The sequence below is a fragment of the Centroberyx affinis genome, unplaced genomic scaffold, assembly GCF_046629955.1.
Source record: "Centroberyx affinis isolate AG114_WGS23_722 - 3 ecotype Tasmania unplaced genomic scaffold, CSIRO-AGI_Caff_v1 ptg009786l_1, whole genome shotgun sequence".
Lineage (NCBI taxonomy): Eukaryota > Metazoa > Chordata > Actinopteri > Beryciformes > Berycidae > Centroberyx > Centroberyx affinis.
In genome coordinates, this window is record NW_027284637.1 from 1 (window position 1) to 20990 (window position 20990).

General features: G+C 41.6%; 1 protein-coding gene and 1 pseudogene across 3 annotated transcripts in view; one reads left to right on the plus strand and one right to left on the minus strand.

Annotated features, from left to right (window-relative positions):
* Window positions 1–611: 611 nt before the first annotated feature.
* Window positions 612–7342, minus strand: LOC139640552 (sorting nexin-8-like; annotated as a pseudogene).
* A 996-nt stretch (window positions 7343–8338) lies between these two features.
* The window catches only part of ttyh3a (tweety family member 3a), a 29803-nt gene continuing 17151 nt past the window's right edge, over window positions 8339–20990 (plus strand). For all 3 annotated transcript variants that reach the window (XM_071514730.1, XM_071514728.1, XM_071514729.1), the window contains exons 1-5: window positions 8339–9311; window positions 15142–15311; window positions 18387–18498; window positions 18646–18866; window positions 20233–20328. In XM_071514730.1, the coding sequence (XP_071370831.1) occupies window positions 9186–9311; window positions 15142–15311; window positions 18387–18498; window positions 18646–18866; window positions 20233–20328 (725 nt within the window). In that variant the 5' untranslated portion in view covers window positions 8339–9185. The remainder of the gene's footprint in view (window positions 9312–15141; window positions 15312–18386; window positions 18499–18645; window positions 18867–20232; window positions 20329–20990) is intronic.

Consider the following 20990-nt stretch of genomic DNA (forward strand, 5'->3'; position numbering starts at 1 on the left):
TATATATGTATACACACACACACGCCATTTTTTCTAGTTTTTATTGCCTCAAGGCCTGAAAATGAAAAACCTATTAAATCAGACTTTAAGACCTTTTCACCTTTCATTTCGATATAATAATGTGAAATGTCAGGGTAAAAACACAAGGCTACTCGTTTCTGACAGTGTATGAAATATGGAAAACTAAAACACCTTGGTGACTATCTCCAAATAAATGTGCAACAATATCCAAATGAAAGTGAAAAACATCTGACTATAAGAAATTTGCATCTTTCTAGCCTCTCAGAATATCTCACATCATTATTGTATATACCCAGTGTCGTTTCACAATTTTTTCACTCTCACCTATATATACATTATACACATATAAGTCTATGGAGTAGAAACATTAACTTGTCCAAGGGTTACTATCGGGTTACAAGGTACAAAGGTTACTGTCGTATACTAGCATCACCCCAATTTAACATTTTATTTATCCATACTTCTCCTAGTGCTGACTATTTTGTTAAAATCCAACAACCAAAACCTAATGTTACCTAATAAGAAGCATCCTGACCTGGAACATAAAACACACACTGACAGAGAGGGAAGGAGGGAAAGGGAAGGAGCACCTGAACAATGCGCGACTCGAGCTGCTCCACAGACGCCTGCTCTTTGGGCTGCACAGTGGCGCTCATCATCTGCCTCTTCATCACGCTGTACTTCTGCAGAGCTCTCTGATGCTCGTGGAGTACGCCCTTCTCATGCCGCTCGCACAGATCCTAGGCAGCACCACACAGAGAGAGCTTCACATTTACAGCAAAATCGCATGGTGAAATACTGCTGTAATACCTAATAGCTGAGGGGGATGACATGACCCTTGTTGAAATTGCTAACGGTAAATTTTAGAGTTGAAGCAAGGTAAAGTGACGATACACCAGCCCACCAGTCCCCTTGTTAAATCTGAACATCCCACCCACTGCTAACAGCTACATTTCAGAGTCAAACAGGCTTGTCAGATCGTCGGGGTCTGGACAACATGTAGGTACGCTGTTATGAAAATGGTTCAATTAGGAATGAATGATGGTATATATAATATCTACTGGGAAAATTGTTAATATTCAACAAGGGGAAGTGGTGAACAAGTCAATTCCTGTTTATAGTAGAAGGGGCTTTCAAACATAGGGAATCCTGTCTCCTTTCATTCTCCCTTTAATCGCACTCTGACAATATCCAGCGGCTATTTTGAATTCAGTTACCACCTGGAACTGAAACTAGCCATGGTTAAGTCACTGTAAAGCCATGCAGCCTGCCTTATTATGTCTGTCTAGCTCAAAACAACAGCTTGATCTTATAGTTTCATCCTGATGGATGAAACTATGTTTGCACTCCACCGTGCATTGAGCATCCCATGTGTTTCCCATTCCCATGTGTTTTACTGTATGTGTTGAGGTGACAAATATTTTTCCCACATCAAAACACCTGTCAAAAAAGGCTTGGGACCCCTGGAGGTGGGCTTTACATCTTTGACGCATTCATGTGATAGTTTAAAAGAAGTTAAATGAGCACAGCAAATATCACTAGTAAAACCGACTCACTCTGTATGATTGTAGCAAATCCAGGAAAAGATTCAGTTTTTCCACCACATCATCCTCTTCCCTTCTGCCCTAAGGATATTGGCAAAAATTACATTTAGTTCCCAGAGCCAGTTTTAAGAAAGGCTCATAAAGCAGGTGGCAGGTATAACGGACTGCAGGCTGTACCTGTTGAGCAGCTTTGTCAGACAGCACAGCAAACTCCACAGACAGACCTTTCAGAGACTGACGCAGAGCTCCCCAGGTGCTTCGTGAAGAGGCCAAGGAGGGGATGGACGTAGCATCTGAACCCAGCGTACTGCAACGACCCGTGTTATTAAGAGGAACAGAATTTAATATTGTAGTGCTTTAGCTGCCAAACTAATTTCAAGTAAGCAACCGTGAAGAGAAAAAGAAAAGAACAACGGTGTGCTGGAGACACAATAAAACACCAAAGATTAGAGGTCTTATGAAGAAAACTTTGTCCAAAAAGACTCTGGATACTGTAGAAAGATTTTAGGTTTATACCCCAAAATAATGAAATACCTGAGCTCTCTCCCAAACATGAGGAGATCAGTCGCGTTCTCCTTAGAGCGCTCCGCCATTTTCTCAGCCCTGTCCCGCAGCTTGTGGAAGCTGTTGTGGATGTTTCTAATCAGATCCCTGCTCATCGAGAACTGGGCCTGAATGTCAGCGGGGAGATATTCCTGCAAAAACAGATGCGGCAGAACCGTGATGTTTTGTGACGTGAATATCTAAAATGCAAAAAGTAGATTCGGATTTTTCCATCACACATAACGTGACAAACCTTTGCCTGGGTTGCAATTCTGTTGGTCATGAACTCATCACCCATTTTCTTGCAAGCATCACGCAGTTTAGCCTGAACATCCTGTTTGGACAGCGGGGTGGGGGTAGGGGGAGTGGGCAGAGATAATGAGTAACCGGGACAGGATGCATTTCATTGTCAGTCATGATGATAATGCTTATTGTGCAATAGCCCAGGCCACAGGGCTAGGCAGCGAGTTGAGGAGGGCCACATACGGAGCCATTGAAGGTTAGGAAGGTCTTGACCAGCTCGTCCTCGGAGAAGAAGGGGTGCCGCGCCACCAAATTAATGAATCTGCCGAGAGCGCGCCGCCGTCCCTCAATGAACTCCCGCTCAGAGACGGAGGTCAGGACTGTGGACAGACACCAGAGCAAAACAAAGACCTCCTGAATTATTTTGTGGCAAGTGGAAAGTCCAGTGTCACACAGCATTTTATACTGCAGCTAGTAGGGAATAAGTGTGCCGTGAGAATAATACACTCAGCCGGGGGGAGGGGGGGCAGAGGGTTAGCATAAACTAATCTGAAACCCATGTTTTAAGTCAACTTATATGATGCAGTAAGCCTTTAATAGATAGATAGAAAAACATTTTATTGCATGGTGTATTATTTTCCTCCACTGCTTTAGAATGGAGTTAGACACGCAATCAGAAATCCTCCTGACAGCACTGACATCCTATTCATCAATCCCAAGTCATTGTGAATTGAACAATGTTCATTTTTTCGCATCACTGGTTTCCTTGTTTGTTTCAGGCAACAACTTTGACGATTGGCAATGACTTGTGTTTGAATCAATGCGCCCCGCAGGAACAACAGTTTGCATTATAATTGACAGCTATAAACATTCAACAGACATCCTGTATCAAGCAAACACCGCTCAGCTAGTCCATGCTCACATGACTGAGCATCACAGGACTTTTCATTACAGGGATATAAACACAAATCATACCAACAAAGCTACATATTATGAAATTCCCCTGTAGATAATAATGGATGCAAAATAGAGCTCTGATGAAGCAAATGCAGCAAAAAATGAATACACTGGTTCTTTTCTTGACATCGGGGTTCAGACAGAGTGCCGTACCTCCTTTTAACATTCTTTTAGGTGGCAACGCCGGCACCATTCTGTAGGCGAATCTCTGCAGCAAGAGCTCATGGAAGACATCAAAATCACTATATCGCCGGTATACTGATATCTTGAAATGCTGGAAAACAGCAAGAAAAAAGAAAAAAAAAATCAGACAATGGGTGAGTATATGTGGGACAAAGCTTTCTGCTGTGAATTTAGTTTGGGTCTGACAATAGAAGGGTTCAGATCAGGGCCTGGCTTTTCTTCATGCACATTGCAAATGTTTACTTGACAACCAGCTCTGTTCTGCCAGGAGCCCCAGAGTAAATCATTCAATGCCTGTCTACATGTACATTTATTTTTGAACTTTCTGCAACAGTCAATACAGGCTAGCTGTTTCTCAAAACCAATTACATGCACAGATTATTGAGAAATCACAAGTTAATTGAGAAGAATCGAACCAGCAAGAACAAATTTCAGTTTTTTGAAGCTATGATTCCCTGCTCCCCCTCCTTCATTATTGTATTCTATCAAATGGTGCTCATAACACCAAGGTATTTTATTGTAATGAGGGAAAGATAAATATGAAAAATCGTTTATACCATATTTTGAGCTTTTCTTGCCGTAATTAACAGAATTTAACACGCCATGGCTATTCTAACTAAGTAACCACATTAGTTTAATATATTGTAGGTTTCATTGGATGCCTTGCCTGGCTGGTGACCTGGTACTCCACATGTTTGAGGAACAGGCCCTTCTTCTCAGGTATGAGCTCCACCTGGACGGTGTCCCTGGCCAGCAGCTTGTCCACGGTCTGGGACATGGTCAGCACGTCTTCCTGAGCTGGCTGCATCCTCAACGAGCTCAAGTCCTTCGGCTCCCCCAGCTGGGGCTTTGGTAACTCTATCAAGCACAGACCCACCACCAACCTCTAATATTTGTTTTTCGTGATGAAATCAATACATCTGAGATGAAATGAAGCAATTTCCCCAACTGTGGAATTCCTGTGTTGAAATCACTTCTCTGTATCCACCAGATTACATTTCCCACCCTAACACAATTGTCTCTGGCAAACACAGTATTGTATGTTATTCATGTGATCGCCTATTCACCACTTCTTGCACATTCCAAGGAAGTCATGAATAGAATGTAATGTACTGCAACAAATGCGGAAACTGGCTCTCGCACACAGATGAGGAAATGTGACACATCAGTTTCAGGGTAGCACGCAGTCAGCTGCCATATTGGCAGCACCTGAAATAACAGACAGGGCCTTAAATAATCACAGAAGTTTGGAAACGGAGCTAACTCAGGACTGTATAATGGCTACCTCTATGAAAACCATAAAACTCCTCCCTATCATCTTCCCCACTATGGTACGAGTGGAAGAAGGCCATACTTATACATGGCCAAAGCTTCACTCGAAAAAAAATTGAGTTAGTCTCTTTTTGTGAAAGAGACAAAACATGTCGAGTGAAGAAACTGCTCAACAAAAAAAAAACAGAGGATTTTTTGTACAAGTGATTCCAATCTAAATCCTCCCAACAGTCTCACTCATACCTTACAACTGTGTTACAAATATATTTCCTGTTGAACACGATTGGTAGGCCCATCCCTTAAACCACTCCAAACATTATTATAGGTAAAATGTTACAGATGGCTCTTAATAGGAGTGAAAACGTGTTGAATCCATTGTGAACCAATAAAAAAGTGACCCTGGCAAATGCAATAACCACCACAGGGGCAGCTAAAGTTGCCCTTAGACACACTGAAGAGTTACCAAGCTACTCATTAAGCAACTCCTTTACTGCTGTGCTGTCACCTACCTTGTATGCAGTTCTCCAAGAGTTTGGGGCTTGGTTGCTTTCCTTGCTGAGCAAGAGCAATCAACGCGAGCGCTTTATAGAGGGACAACTTGCTTAGAAATCCATCTGTGGAGTCAACTTGCTCAGCAATCTGGGAAGGACAAAGAAGACATAATATGACACAAAGGTCACAGTTTCTCAATCCAAGATCTAAATTCAACTGTGGTTTGCATACCACAATGCAAAAAGTGCTCACTGGACACAACGGCTACAATATGCTAAGAAGTCAGCAAAGAGGGAATCCAACCGAACCGTGAGCCAGCCACCGCCGAAATACTCCACACTATTTACTTCACTTTTTCTTTCACTATTTACTATGACAATATTCTTCACCCAGAGCACTTTGATAAGGCTGCTGTCCTGTAGTATTAGCTTACATTTCAGCATAATCTCATAGCAGTTCTCTTACAACTATGCAAATAAGCAAACAGTAGCTTTTCTAAGACAAATATTTGCAAAGACAAAAATTGTGAAGGGTTGCCAACTTTTCAGTGGCCATGTCTTTTACAGCCTGCTGTACCATTGCTCATAAAAATGCCTACACCAGCCTTGTGCCAAATTCATGCTGGCAGGTTGTTACTACAATATCAATTTTATCCATATTGCATAATATTAACCAAAGCATAAATCTCTCGTCAGTTTCATTTGACCATATGACCATGTTTTATCAGGGATACAGTTGAGGATAAACCGACCTGAACTCAATTTATTCCTTTTGATTTGAAGAATAGAGTTATCCACCTTTTTAGCACGGCATAAAATTTTATGATGTAAATTCACAGTGTGCATCATAGTAAAAAGTATCAAACTGATGTAAGTTAGAAAATGATCTTTTTTTTTTAGGGGAAAAAAGTAGAAAGTGATGCTTTTCTGAAAACTTAATTCGTTTTTGTTAATACTGGGGGTTGTTTGCCTTATGATGATCACCCAGTGGCGGTCACAGTCTGCCTCGCTTCTCATTTTGTTGTATTTTCACACAGTAAGTCACTGCAGGTGTCCACCCCTCACCTGGCCTAGAACAGCCTTGTGGAGGTCGGTCCTTTGGAGCAACCGCTGAAACACCTCAACCTGCACTCGCTCATCTGTCCTGCAGCGGATGGCCTCATATACTTCCCTGTAGTACGGGGGAACTGACCCTGTAAAGAGGAACCACACCTATCAGCAGTGTCACTCTAGTGAAAAACCACCTTGATATCTCTATAATATGCCTATAGGGCCTTACAGCATGTCTGTGGTGCTCAATAGTAGTGACCTTAAGACACTTAGCTGTTTTTTTTAATCTCCTATCATATGACTATAGGATACTGTATATTTTATGGTTACATTGCTATATATATAGTATTCTTCTAAAAATGATTGTAGGATTACTATAGTTCTTTTCATGAGAGGAATATTCTTGAAAACCTGAAAAAAAAAATGTGTTTCTGCCAAATAAAACAGCCGTTCACCATATGCAAATGAAATCCAGAAGCATGCAGCCTCATATCAGTGCAGGTCATCAATTACCTTATCACAGCTTTCCAGTAATGTGAAATTAAGATGTGAAATTAAGATAGGATATTACTATCACAATAGGCCTGCTATTACAATACAAAATAATACATTTTTCAAGTGGCAGGAAAACTGCATCAAAACTTTCAGAAAACTTTTTGACATTTGACATGGTGTTTAACAACGATATACGCTGATAATATTGTTCGTACGGTAAAAACAAAAAGCCTATCTCCTTAACAGGGGAATCAATGCCAGATCAATCACTGACGGAGGTTGTTAGGATGGAGCTACTTAATTCCGATGTTAAAAGCGCCAAAAAAAAAAGTTTTCAAGGGTTAGTTCATCACATCGCGACATCAGCAGCGAGCAGAGAATTCCCCTTATTTGAGACATCTAATAAAACATTTTAAGCGGACTGACAACAATGCAACACCAAAGTAATTAGGCTAAACTGTGACAAAAGTGTGGTAGGAAGACTGTAAGAAGTTTTCGCACATTACCTTCACTGATCTCTCCTGCCATAGTTCAGATTGTCATGTGAGCACAAGAGCACCTCCATGTGATTTCCTGAAGAAAAAAAAAACAAAAAAAAAAAAACAAGGAATTTACTTCTTAAAGTTGTAGTGAGCCTTGGACAAAGTCCAAACCGGTCCAGACCTGGAGTAGAGCAATATAAAACGGTGCTAATGTTAACTGGTATCACTGAATAGTTACTATATTTCAGATATTGTAACAATCTAAACTTTATGAGGGTTTTGACGGTGCCAACTGAAGCATGTGCTCGTTTGCATATCTCTCTCACTGCCTCATTTTTCATGAGTGAGAAGAGATGCTAATGATTGTCAGCTTTGATCGTGTCAGTCAATCTTACCAAATAACTTCGACAACATTGTTGAGTAGAGAATTTTTTTTTTTACAAGTTGTACGAGTACTAGGTATTCTGGTGGCGTTCCACAAACTTGCCACCAGAAGTAATGCTGCCTTCAGGAGCTCCTCGTAAGCTCCTGCTTCCAGGTTCCCAAAGTCGTAAATATGACTTGTCGCATATTCAAGTGATTTTGATCAGAAATTATAATAGAATAAACACAATAACAAAAGCAGTGTTTTGGTGGGCGTTATTTTATTTTACAAACCAAGCGACACAGCTGCAGCGGCAGAATGAGGAGGAGAAGGAGGAGAAAATGTGCATCAGGCATTTTAATTTGCAAGTCAAAGGTTGTTATATGCATCACTTTTACCATCAGTTGTTGAAATGGCTTCATGCTCTTCGCCCTCTAAACGTGAGATCTTGGTATCAGAAAATCCCCACTTTCCCAGTCGTATTTACCACTTTATTGGGTCATTCGTGTGCGCTCCGCTGGTAATAACAATATTTCGACACTACCTGAAGGCATCATTAGCATACACTTTACACTGCCAGCAGCTGCAAGGCGCCTCTGGGTGGCGCTGCTGGGTCAGTTTAAGTGGGTTTAACGAGCCAGGGTGGCTGCCAGCTACTTGATCGGATGCCGTGCACAGTAGCGGTGTCCGAGCACATCCTACTCTCGTCCGATATTTGGGTGCAGGTTTTGCACAGAGGGGCTTGTTTGAGCGGCTGTTGCGGACAATACGGAGGACGACTGTATGAGATGAACTGACGGATTTGCTAACTTGATAAACCGGGATGTTATCGGAGACCGAGGTGTCAAGTGGAACAAAAGAGACTTGTTGTTATTCGCATCGGTGCCCGAGTCACAGCGGACGTAACTAACCAGCCCAGCAGCTAAATTAGCTAACGCTAGCTACGATTTTAACTAGCTAACATAAGAGAACTGGTGATATCAATGACATTTTAATGGAACATGACAGTCGGTAGTTTCTACCGACAACAAGATCCCAACTACAACCAGCTAGCGTGAAGTCGTTTGTTTATGTTTGGGACTAAGTTGACTGGTTAGCAAGCTAACCTAGCTCGATATTAGTGGCTAAGCTTCGGTTCGCTGGTTACTAGTTAGCAAGCCAAGGTAATATAACGTTTGCCAAGTTAGCGAGCTGTTGCTCCATTTGTTTTGGCTACGTTAGTAACGGTGCTGTTACTACACGGTCTGGAAATTATTTCCAGTGCTTTTAAATTAAGCCTTCGGTACCATTTGGATGAATGATGAAGTGAGTTTGAGTGTCACAGTCGAAATAACGCCTTTAACTTCTGCTGCTGGGCAGTAGGATGTCATGCTAGTTGACTAACTTCGTGTGCTGTTATCTAGATGAGCAATACAGCTTCTGGATTTTTTCCCATCCCGGATAGAGACTTTATGAAGTGGATTCAGTTGTCTGTTTACCATTCCAAGCATCCTTACCGCTTGCTTGTTTGCTGAGACGATTGCATTGACGTTTACTCGCCATGGCAGCGGTGGTCAGCTACTCTCCACCATGGTGGGTGAACCTGCTTCACAGACTTCCTCATTTCAACCTTCAATTCGAGCAGACAAGCAGTGATTTCCGACCTGAGGACTGGACATATCAACAGGTAAATTGTCATTACTGGTGACTGGATTTTCCCTTGACTCAAGTGACCTCAGCAGTTGTGATTCCCAGGCAGCCTAGAAGCCTACAGGGATATCTACACCTAAAAGTATACTACACAGTATACACACGTTTGTTTCAATATCAGTTTAGCTTCATGAGGACAGAGAGGAGGGTGTGTGGGGTGTGCTATGTTGTCTCCAAGTTGTTCAGGAGTGTTTTCAACCTTGAATTTAAGACACGCATTATCAGCTTCTCTCACTGACTCAAGACCTGCACATTTGCACCTGTTCCTTCCCTACACCTTTTGATCCATGCCACCATCTGTGTGTAGCTGTTATCCTTGTCTTGACCTCTGCCTTCAGGACACCAACCAACTTCTTGTATACAGTGTTTTCGAAGAGGATCCCAAGTTCCTCAACTCAGTTGTTCCCCTTAAGTTATATTCATAATTAGCGGTGATAATACCACATTTGAGGGCCATTTGGATTTCTAACTGCCCTTGCAAAAGACTCACAATCTACTGTTAAACCCACAGATTTAAAGAGGTTAAGCTGGCAGCAAGGGTGTAGGCGAGTGCACAGCATGAACAACTAATACTGGGGGAGGGGAGAGACTCCTTTACTCTCAGTAGCATGGGATTTCTTCACATGATCAATATTAAAGTGAATTGTGTAAATGTAGTAATTTGTTTAGTTATTAGATTGCCAGTTTTTGGCACTCACTTAGCACCCGCTCTGCCTTTTGCCTCTGGTGATTCATAGTTCAGTGATTGACACTGGCAGCCTGCATATGGCCCCCTCACCCCTTAGATTTGGCCCACAGGGTCCTGAGGAGCGTCCCTGCATGTATGCTGTTTGATATTGTTGAAAAGACAGCATAGTTGAATCTGTCAGATGAACACAGGGCTAACTACAGACTCCCTTGCCTTGTTTTTGCCCAGATCGTGTGTTCTTTTTGGGTTTAATGTTCAACAGAGAAATAATTCAACAGCTGTGGGATGCTGCCAGGACCATAATACTTCAAAGCAGCTATAAGAGAACCATGTCGGCCTAGTCACAAGTTAGGGAAATGTTTTGGGGCCTTAAACTCTATGAATACACTTATACCTAATTTAATATTAATTGCTTTACAGATACAATTGTCATCATAGGCCTATTACCTGACTCAACCATTGACTGAACATTATCCATTGCAGGTTTATTGTTCATTGAGTCATGTTGCGGTGGGCGTGATATTGAATCAAATGTACCAAAGTCAATTATCACTTAAAGGGTTTCACTCAACCCTAAAGCAGTAACCACTGTCCCTAATTTATTTATTTATGAACTTTGCCTTGTTTCTGTTGTAAATTGCCTTCAATATCAAATCTTCTGTGGCATTGATTGTGGTTTTTAAAAGGTTTTGGCTGACTGGATTAAGAGCATGTGGCATGCTAGTTTCACAGACTACTGAATGGAATCACAAGAGAAAGACTTTACTTTGTAAGATAGAAGGTAGTTTTCCACAGTAGTGTGTTGGCCCCCAAGATTGTCCTTTGAACCTGATATTGGCACAAAGTTACAAAGCATTTCGGTGGAATGAATGTTCACTCACTCACAAAATGCTTCCTTTTTTCATGGAAATGGGAATTAGATATTCAGAAAAAGTGAGTCATGATTACTAAGTGTGTGAAAAAGGAAGACATGACATGCATCACAGTCAGCAGTATGCAGTCATGTGGAAAAACTTGTAGATCCCTCCATTTTTCCAAAAGAAATCCCATGGGAAAAAGAATACACATCCTTTCACTTTGGCTAAATTGTGTCAATGTCAGAAAACATGAGCATCGCAAGGAATGTGTTGTTTGCCTATGGATGGCACTGGAGTATATTTGCTCTATTTGCACGGTTCAGTGATCAACTCCCAGAGGTATGATTCTTTGGTAGGACATTGGAAGGGTTCATTGGCTGGATAATGGTAGCAACTGTATGCGCATGATGCCCCACATGTATAGCTAGAACAGCTTGGACAAGATCACTTACGATGAGGGACACCTATTCAATGGAAACAGAATCCAGCTGAAATGCAGGTTTTATTAATATATCACAGGTAATGCAGCAGTTGGGACAGATTATTTCACTCCCACTTGATCTTCTTCTGGAATCAAGTTACCCTAACACCTGTCATATGAGCAACACATACAAGAGGTCAACATTAGGCTGGCCTACTACTGTATATGTGTTAAACTACTCTGATGCTATTTCACCATTATGACAGGCTGTTAAAGGGTACTTACACTTATTTTCAACCTGGGCCTTGTTTTCCTAGTTTTTGCTGTGATGATGATTGATCATGTTCAAAATTTCATTACTTACTTTACTGTAGAGCTTTACATACCACCAGTTCGCAAGAAGCACTGCTCTCCAACACACACACAGGGCCAAAGCAATATCCAATAGTTGAACCCAAAAAGTAATTAAAATATGTCCTTTCAAAACAATAACACTCACACTGCTATGAGACCTGCCTGCATCCAATTTCCGATTTTCGATCCATTGCCTGAAACTTGTGCATGTTGCGGTACCTATTAGATATGTTATTTTAACTGGTGTGAGCTAGTTGGCAAGCAGACCACACAAGTTCATTTTGAACGCAATCAATTGCCATGATGGAAAAAACTAGGAAAATAAGACTCAGGCTGAAAATAGCCGGAATTATACTTTAATTATTGTCGACACAATTCTCTCATTCGGGCTTCAGGGGAAATCTTGCATTGTCCAGATGGCTGAGCTGTCAGTGGTGATTGCCATAGGCCTACTTAATGAATGGAACCATGATGCTTTTGAATTTGTGGCTCTCGCCCCGTGAAAAGGCGACATAAAAGTGATGCACCTAAAGTAAACACGCATTCTGTCTGTCACAATGGTGTCTTACTCCTCGATCATTGAACTGTGCAGGCAAACACAAGTCATTCTATTGCATTTGCACCTGATTAGCCAGTCTGGGTTGATGTTGTTTACATCAGTCTGTCAGCACTGAACACAAGGATTGGGCCACAGGAATATTCTCACTCATTGTAATTACGGTGTATTTTATAATTTGTTACGGCTCTGCCTTCAGCCAGGAATTGTTCCAAGACTGACCAGCTGATTGCCACCAATGGGTTGACAACCACTGCATTAGAGTGTATAGTCATGGTAAATTTCACAGTGATACATCAGTGAGAAAACCAAACAAATAGAACAACTGTATTTTTATAATTTGAAAAAAGTGTCTGGATCATGCAGATCTGCCCTACCCTTGAATCCTCAGGAGTATACAGTCAAGAGAAAGAGGCCCTCGGTGTGACCTACATATGAAGTGCTGTCAGCTGAGAGGTTGAACCATCACAGTATATCGCTCTACTGCTAGCTTTGAGATGCTTCCAGTGATTAATGATGATGATCGCATGTAGCTGATATTACCTGTTTTGTTTTCTAGAGCTGTTCAGGTGCTATTCATCCCTCCCTCCCTTTCACTCTGTGTGTATTTCTTTAATAATCCTTTTCTCACTTAAAAGAGAGCTTCTGCCTTTGCTTTTTTTTTTCATTCAGTTGTTGTCCAGGAGATCAGAGGACTGGAGTCCAGAATCTAAAATTAGCTCTGTATTTAGTGTGCCTAAATGAACGGGCTCCTGCATTGTGTTTGTCATTTTCAGCTTTCTCACCAAGATCTAAAGCAGCTGTTGTTGTGGAAAAATTCTGGACGGAAACATTTTCACAAAGCTTTTAGAATGACAGGAAAAAGACAGGGACGCAGTCTTTTATCAGTTCTCTTGTTGAAAGTGCATGGACTAGACTTTACTCACTTATAAAGGGAATTTGCCTTCAGTTTCACTCAGGACAGGCGTTAAAAACAGACACAAATGCAGAATGACACTGAATTAGGAGGTATGCAGGGCAAAGTAGGGGAACACTTGATATTTCAGCAATTTGTTGCCTGAAAAAAAATGACCAAATACATTTACATACCATTGTAAGGCGTAAATAGGAGGTGTCAGAAAATTTGAATACATGAGATGGGTATGAGTAATAGATCTTCAAAGGAAACCAACAATTAGCATGAGATTTAATGGAGTTATTAAACAGATGTAATTAACTGAATGGATACTGACTATGATGGGCCATCGATGAAGCCTTAAAATCACTCACTTTATGCCAAAAACACATGCCAAAAGCCCCAGGGGGATGTTGGAGCACAGATGTTTGGAAAAAGGATTTAAGTTACAGCTTGCATCAGCCTAGCATTTTCATCATATTTTACTATTGAATTACATGTAAAACACAAGAATGGTATTTGACCATATACTGTGTTGCATTTTATCATGCATATATGGCTTGTAATGAAAAAGGTCACAATCTCAGCACTGCAGAACAAATATGATCATATAATATTATATAATGTTAACGTTACCCAATGTCCCCCTGGGGATAATTAAAGTTTCTGCTAAATCTAGTAATACTATCTGTATTTCAGACATGACAGTCTCAACTTCCCCACTACTAGTTGAAATATGCAGCTAGTGTGCTTCTGTCCTAATGCATGTCTAGACCTGTAAAATGCTGCTGCCCCAACTATAAAATTCAAACATTCACATTGGATGAATTGAGAGACTTGCTGTCTAATACATTTGACTACATTATGAGTTATCACAGGAGAAGAGAGGGGATCATGTCTGACAAAGAAATCAGATTCTAAGATAAACTAGTGCTTTCCAAAATGAAGCCGTTGTTATGTTTTAGTTATTTGGACAAAGTCATTCATGCTTTAATCTCCTCATGGTTAGACTACTGTCACTGTCTTTTACTCTGGTTGGTTACCTGTTTGGGTTAGAAGGGCATAGGAGCTGAGGCTATAGGTTAATCAATAACGCCTTTGAAATCACCTCTTATAGACTTTCTTTTATGTGAAGTCTTATTGTGTTTTACTATTATTTTGACCCTCTATTCTCATTCTTTTATGTTGTGATGCCTTCTTGTTTTGCTTGATTTAATCTATTTAATTGGTTTGATGCTTACTTTTATTTTATCCTTAAAGCACTTTGTAAACTCTGTTTTTAAAAAGTGCTTTACAAATGAAGGTAATTATTGCACCTGATCATGCGCCTGATAATATGATGCTTATCATCCATGCTCTGTGACTCTGCAGAAATGTGTTCCAATTAATCTGTAAGGTGCAGAATGGCTCCTACAAAATGATGCAGCCAATTAGTTACACCACTTTTCACACTGAACTAGTAAGACAAGTCAACGGGAGACAATGAGGTCAATGCCCTGCACAAAATTTCAAATAAACTCCCACACACCGCACTCTTGCATTGCTAGTGAAAATGTATTGATTCATCCAACGAAGGTTTTAACACCAAAACATCAGTAAATTTTCACCAGCAATGCAACAGTGCAGTGTGCAGGAGTTTACTTGAAACACTGAACTAGTAACCCAGGAAATTTGCGGCTCGACCATCAGTGTGAAAGGGACGACCCGGGCAGGTGAACCCCACAAATCGTCTCAGGGATGAGACCAGTGCGAGACGCTTGGTGTAAAGTTCAGTGCATAACCCGTGTTGTTGAACCACACCTCCTTTTTCCACTACACAACTACACAATGGGTGTGTCTACAAAGTTGACATAACAGTGGTGACAACAGAGAATGCCAGATCACTGAATAATGTTGACTACACAGGATGAACCAGGATCAGTATACCGTAATATTCCTGGGTCATGTGTGTGTGAAAGGGGTATCATGATGCCATGAGGTTTAAGTAACCCCCTCCTCCTGTCCCTGTCCCTGTCCCTGTCCCTGTCCCCCACCAGTCCATCCTGTTGCTGGGAGGCGTGGCGCTCGCCTGTCTGGCCCTGGACCTGCTGTTCCTGCTCTTCTACTCCTTCTGGCTGTGCTGCCGGCGGAGCAAAAGCGAGGAGCAGCCCAACGCCGACTGCTGCTGCACGGCCTGGTGCGTCATCATCGCGACGCTTGTCTGCAGGTGAGTGTAAACACGGGGTCAGAGTGGGGATGATTCAGTGAGTTTGACCCGCCGAACTCTCCTCCTCATTCTCTGTTCCCCTGATCCCTCAGCATCGTTGCTAGTCTGGCTCATTATAAGCCGAGTCACGATTCCTTGTCCCCGAAAGGCATTTGAAATATTGTCAGACAAGTTCTCAGAGGTTTTGGGGAGCTTGTTTTCAAGATGTTCTCCCCAGTGTTGTCATTGTTTGAGTCTGACCAGCAGTATGCCTCAATAGCAGTGGCAATAAGAGAAGAGCTAGATAGAATCATCATATTGTACAAAACCTGTCATCTCCTCCTGCACAGCCTTTTGAAGATCTCAGCAACTGCAGCCCCACCGCCATCTGTCTGTCTCTTCATTTGCTGACTCACATTTGCGTGTGTGTGTGTGTGCGCGCTCTCTGCTCATGTGTGCAGCTATAATATCTCACCATTCTGTGTCAGTAAGCGGTTGAAACAGCTTGGGCCGCTCTACCTGAATGGCTGTTTAAATTGCTTGTCAGAGAAGCCAAAAGAAAAAGGACAGCAATTATAGCACAGGGGTAATTATATCATTCGCAGTAGCCTACTTTATGCTAGTTAAGCTCAATGTCTCTGCTTTTTCCATTGCTTTGACCAAAGGCTTGAAAGATGGAAACTTACACGCAGTTCTACGATTAAATAGTGAAAAAAAAGAAAATTTGTGGCGGTCAGTGCTGATATTGTGGCGGCCCGCCACAAAGTTTTCTATGTGTGGGAAACCCTGGAGGGGTAGAGCGAGGTGAGATTGTCCACTAGTTAATCGATCGCAGATGGCGTCGTTCTCTCGGACAGATAAAATAATAAAAATAAAAAATGCCAAAAATGGGTCGCCAAATATACTTTGGCAGCCGTTAATATACCTGGGCGGCCCGCCCAAGTAAAGTCTATGTGTGGGAAACACTGGAGAGAGAAAGAACAACCTTGGATACAGAGAACTGAAATGCCCTACAAATAGAGAAGATGATCAAGAGACACTAATGGAGTCAAAGGATGCACCTTGGGGCTCCATTATTACTGTGGTCTATTTATTTATCTATTGTTTAACTAGACAGGAGCCTCATTGTAACTGTTATAACTATACCATCTGTTTTTGTTTCATCTATTCTTACGCACTGCATTTGTTTCCTGTTTTTCTTCTTGTGCTGTTGATGGGCCACCGGAGAGCCATCACGGCTGATTCAGAGTAGCACAAAAAAGCACGGGGACCTAACGAGTACAAGGATTGCATTACAATCACTGTGTATCTGTGTGTGCTTGTACCCATGCACAAATGTGTTTTTGTGAAAGCTGAGTTGGAGAGATTAGAGACTAGTGTGTTTCCAAAAAAAAAAGCAACAGTAAGGTGCTTGACCACATTGTAAATGGGCAAAGAGCTACAACACTGCCAAGGATACTGCTACTAAACCCCAAGGGATTATCATGAAATTCTAGTTGAAATGTTTTGTGTGTTTCAATTATTGATGGCATACAGTAATGCTTATGACTGGAATATTTTGCAGAGGCTTGTTACCAAGTTTCCGAAAGCTCGCCATCCCAGTAGGGAGGTGGGCTTCAGTTTCCCTGTGGTTAGACAGTCTGCTCCAGTTCACCTTTTTTTACCCTTCAGGGTGTGAGAGGAAGAGATTAGCAGCACTCCAGTCCAGGAAATGGGAAAACCCATTCACTGACTGAATGCTGCTGGATGAAGAACGTTAGACTCGTCTGTCTTGGCTTAGAGTGCTTCACTTATCAACACGCCACTTGATAAAATCCTCTCTGACATAGGACGGTTTCATGTTTTTTCAAGCGGGCTAGCAGAAAGAACTATATCTGCACCACAGGAAGAAGTGTCAGGCTGAAGCATGGTGCTCTTCAGACTGGTTTGGAGGGCACAGAAAGGGAGGGTTTTTTTCCATTCTCACTTCCGAGAACTGACTGAAAAACACTGACCTACAAGGGAAATTCATTGTCAAAATATTGAAGCGTTGACTAGTGTTAGGAAATACCCTGTACCGTCTAATTTGCAGTTGAAAGTCTTCCGTTTGAGTGTATCAACAAAGAAATTCTGGCAATTACACATGTACTTGTCATGATATATATGTTTTTTATAGTATTATGAAAATATCTTCCCCTCACAGCATATTATGCCTGGGCATTTTGGATTTCAGATATTTGGTAAATGAGGTTCTCCAATACAATCTATTATTAATCAGTGGCAAAACAGACAGCAGGAGAGGGAGAGAGAGAAGCAGAGATTGCACAGAGAGCTGTTCCCTGGTGACCCTTGGTGGTGGGGCGTTACATTCTGATTTGTGCAACAGCACTGCTGTTTTTTTGAGGAAGTGAAAGTGAATGTTTCCTTCATTCTCATGCATCGCATGTAAAAGGAGTTTGACTTGGTGATGTTTGCATGTTCTTTATAAGAACGTATAATTCACATCGGTACATAACATAGAAAATATTGAAATTCTGAATCGCCTACTGTCAGAACTGATTCATGTATGATTTAGCTTATTAATGTACCTATGAATTTATGTAGCTAAATAACAATCCATGGGTGTTAATAATCAAAACCACCACCAATACCACCACCTTTTTTATGTTTAAGTTGATGTGCATTGACTTGATAAATAAATGATAATATATGGTACAGTTTTGGATCTCTTTGCAATTGATAAGCCTTGTTAGCTGTGTTGGTTCCACACACCTATAACGTAGCTGGTTATGTCTGTGCGATTGCCAGAACAGTTCCCTACAGTCTGAGAGTCCTCCTGTCTCAGTACAGCCTTTGTCGGCCATAGCGTGGGGTTTGGAGCATAGCTGGCCCATTCCTCTGGGTTGCTATGGCTCTGTATGGAGGCTTTCTGCTGGAGCTCAATGCTGCCTGTTCAGCAGGGTCTGAGCTGACAGGGTTAATGTAGAGTTCACACGCCTCGCTCACCGTCTCGCTATCTCCCTTGCTCGCTCTCTGTCTCCTCTCTGTTTCTTTTTTAGCTAACCCCTCCTCCTCACCACCCCTCTCTCCCCCTCCCTTCCCTTTGTCTCCCCTCAGTGCTGGCATAGCTGTCGGTTTCTATGGGAACGGCGAGACTTGTGATGGAGTGAACCGGCTGACGTATTCTCTGCGCCATGCTAACCGCACAATCACAGGGGTGCAGAAGCTGGTAAGACTCTCAAAGCAAAAATACACATTTAACACATTCAAAAATACATCACCCGTCATTGCCAATCGGCATTCCTGGTTGCCTATATCACTGGAGTAGTGTAGTGAATCCCTGTCATGACCCTGTTTGTCCCCGTGCCGGTTCTAGGTATATGACAGTACATCCTCCTTGAACCAGACGGTAGACGACAATCTGCAACAGCTTGAGGGCCAGTATGCAAAGCACACAGACTACTTGTCCATCATCCAGAAGCTGCAGGGCCAGCTGGACGAGCTGGTCAGACAGATGGCGGAGATTCCCTTCTGGGGCAACACCAACATCTCCCTGGAGGAGCTGGCTGTCAAGATTGAGCTCTACGACTGGTACAGGTGAGACAAAACAAGCACTAGAGTTAAGATGAAGAGGGGCATTCAAAATGATACAAAAACAAAAATAAAACTCCTAAAATGAGCTACATAAATACAGTTTGACTTGACTATTGTCCCTCTATTCCATTGATGTGTATTATTGCAGAAGTTTGTATTTTACTTCTGTCTTGGAAAGGAATTACATGATAGATGTTGCACAAGTTATGTTTGCTGCCTTATTAACATGCCTATGAAGCTCCAAGGATCCTTACTGTCACATGAAGTTACACACTGAAAGTGTGACTGCGTCCATTCTGAGGCAGATGCTGCAGAGCCAGTAGTGGCAGCAGCAGTAAATTAGCATATCAGCCTCACTAGAGCTGAACCACAGAGGGGTTGACAACAATATAAATTTAAAGATTCATGTACAGAATATCTTTATTGAACTTCCAAGGCAGGCACACACACACACAAGCACACACGCAATTCATCAGCAGCTCATAACCTTGTGAAGCAAGACTTGGCTGTCTCTCTTCACTGAGCTCATACACAGTTTGAAAGTGACTCTCTTCCCTGGTGGGACGGTGTTAGCCAAGGCTGCTCTGTTGGATACATTTCCGAATTAAAATGGGTGAATCGAAAGTAGGAAGCAGAGACGAGGACAGTCAACAGGCAATGAGGCTTCTTCAGCCTCTTATAATTTATAATTCAACAGCTGACTTGCCAAGAATCTCAAACCTGCCTTTGATTTCCCACTTGGATAGAAGACGGGTTGTTGTAGCACGCTTCAGGGCTTTATAGAGTTTGCTCACATTTGCTCCTGAAATTATGAATGTGCCAGTGAGACAGTAAATCAACATCTCTCAATATGGCTCAATATGCCATTCATGGCCTGTCACAGACTAACATTAATTTACAACATAAATAACATGAGATGTGCTCCATGAAAGCAGATTAAAGGGCTGTTCCTAATCAGAGGTAAAATATGTAGCCAAGTGGTCGCCTAATGGTGATTGTTCAATATAGTAACCTGTTTTTGTAGCTTTACATTAGTATTTCACCATCATACTAAAGGGTTGGGGTACATAGAAATGCATTAAAAAACAAAATATTGTCTGCACAATTTAGGACAACACATGCTCCATGCGAAAAAGCTGCGTTTGGGATCATTTTGGCATTTGTTTTGAATAAATTTAGAAGAAACTCTTCTCCATTGTTGCATATTTGCCCACTTAATGGTTTATGTAATTAGAATTCTGCTGTTAGATCTGAGCATGTTAAATTATTGTGCTTGTGAGATTAATCTATGCTTTTTCGATGAGAGATTAATTGTTGCTGTGCTTGTTAACTCTCGGCCATTTGTTGTCAATGACGTTTGTCTTCACAGGTGGCTGGGCTACTTAGGCCTGCTACTGTTCGATGTGCTCATCTGCCTTCTGGTGCTGTTTGGCCTCATTCGCAACTCCAAGGGAACGCTCATAGGGTGAGTCTCATCACAAGACCGTGTGCACAAGAGCACTTAAGGGAAAACAATTCTGCCCTGGGAAACAATTTCAGCTGTTGTCACGGAACGAGTGGCAATTACATGAAAGCCCCCGACTCATCAGAACAACCTTGCCATTACAGTTTAGTGGAGAGGAATTCATGCTCCATAAAATGTCAGCCCAGTCACATTGCCTTTGGCACAGGTATCATATTACAATTAGTATTTTGACAATATTAGTTTTTTCCATTTCAAATTACACTTCAAGATACGTTATCACACAGGTTTTGCCCCCATTCTGTTTGTTTACTCCTCTTTTGTTTTTTTTTTGTTTTTTTAAAAGGCAGCTAGAAATAGGTAATTTGCATATCACATCCAGTAAAATAAAATACAGTAAATGGGAGAAGCTCTGTAAAAGAAATGTATCTATTAAACGTAAATCCATTTTCTCTTTTAACGGCAACACCTGAGTGGAAATAATTTGGCTGTAGTTAAACTACTTTTACTTCAGTTGTCTTGTGTTTGTTTGCTTTTGCTGGCTAATCTAGTAATTTATCTTATTTCATTGCAATTTACCCATTTTTGTACACTATTCAGCTGCAATTAACGTTCAACCTACAACCTGCATAATTTGAAAATACTGGTTACAAAAGGACACTGGT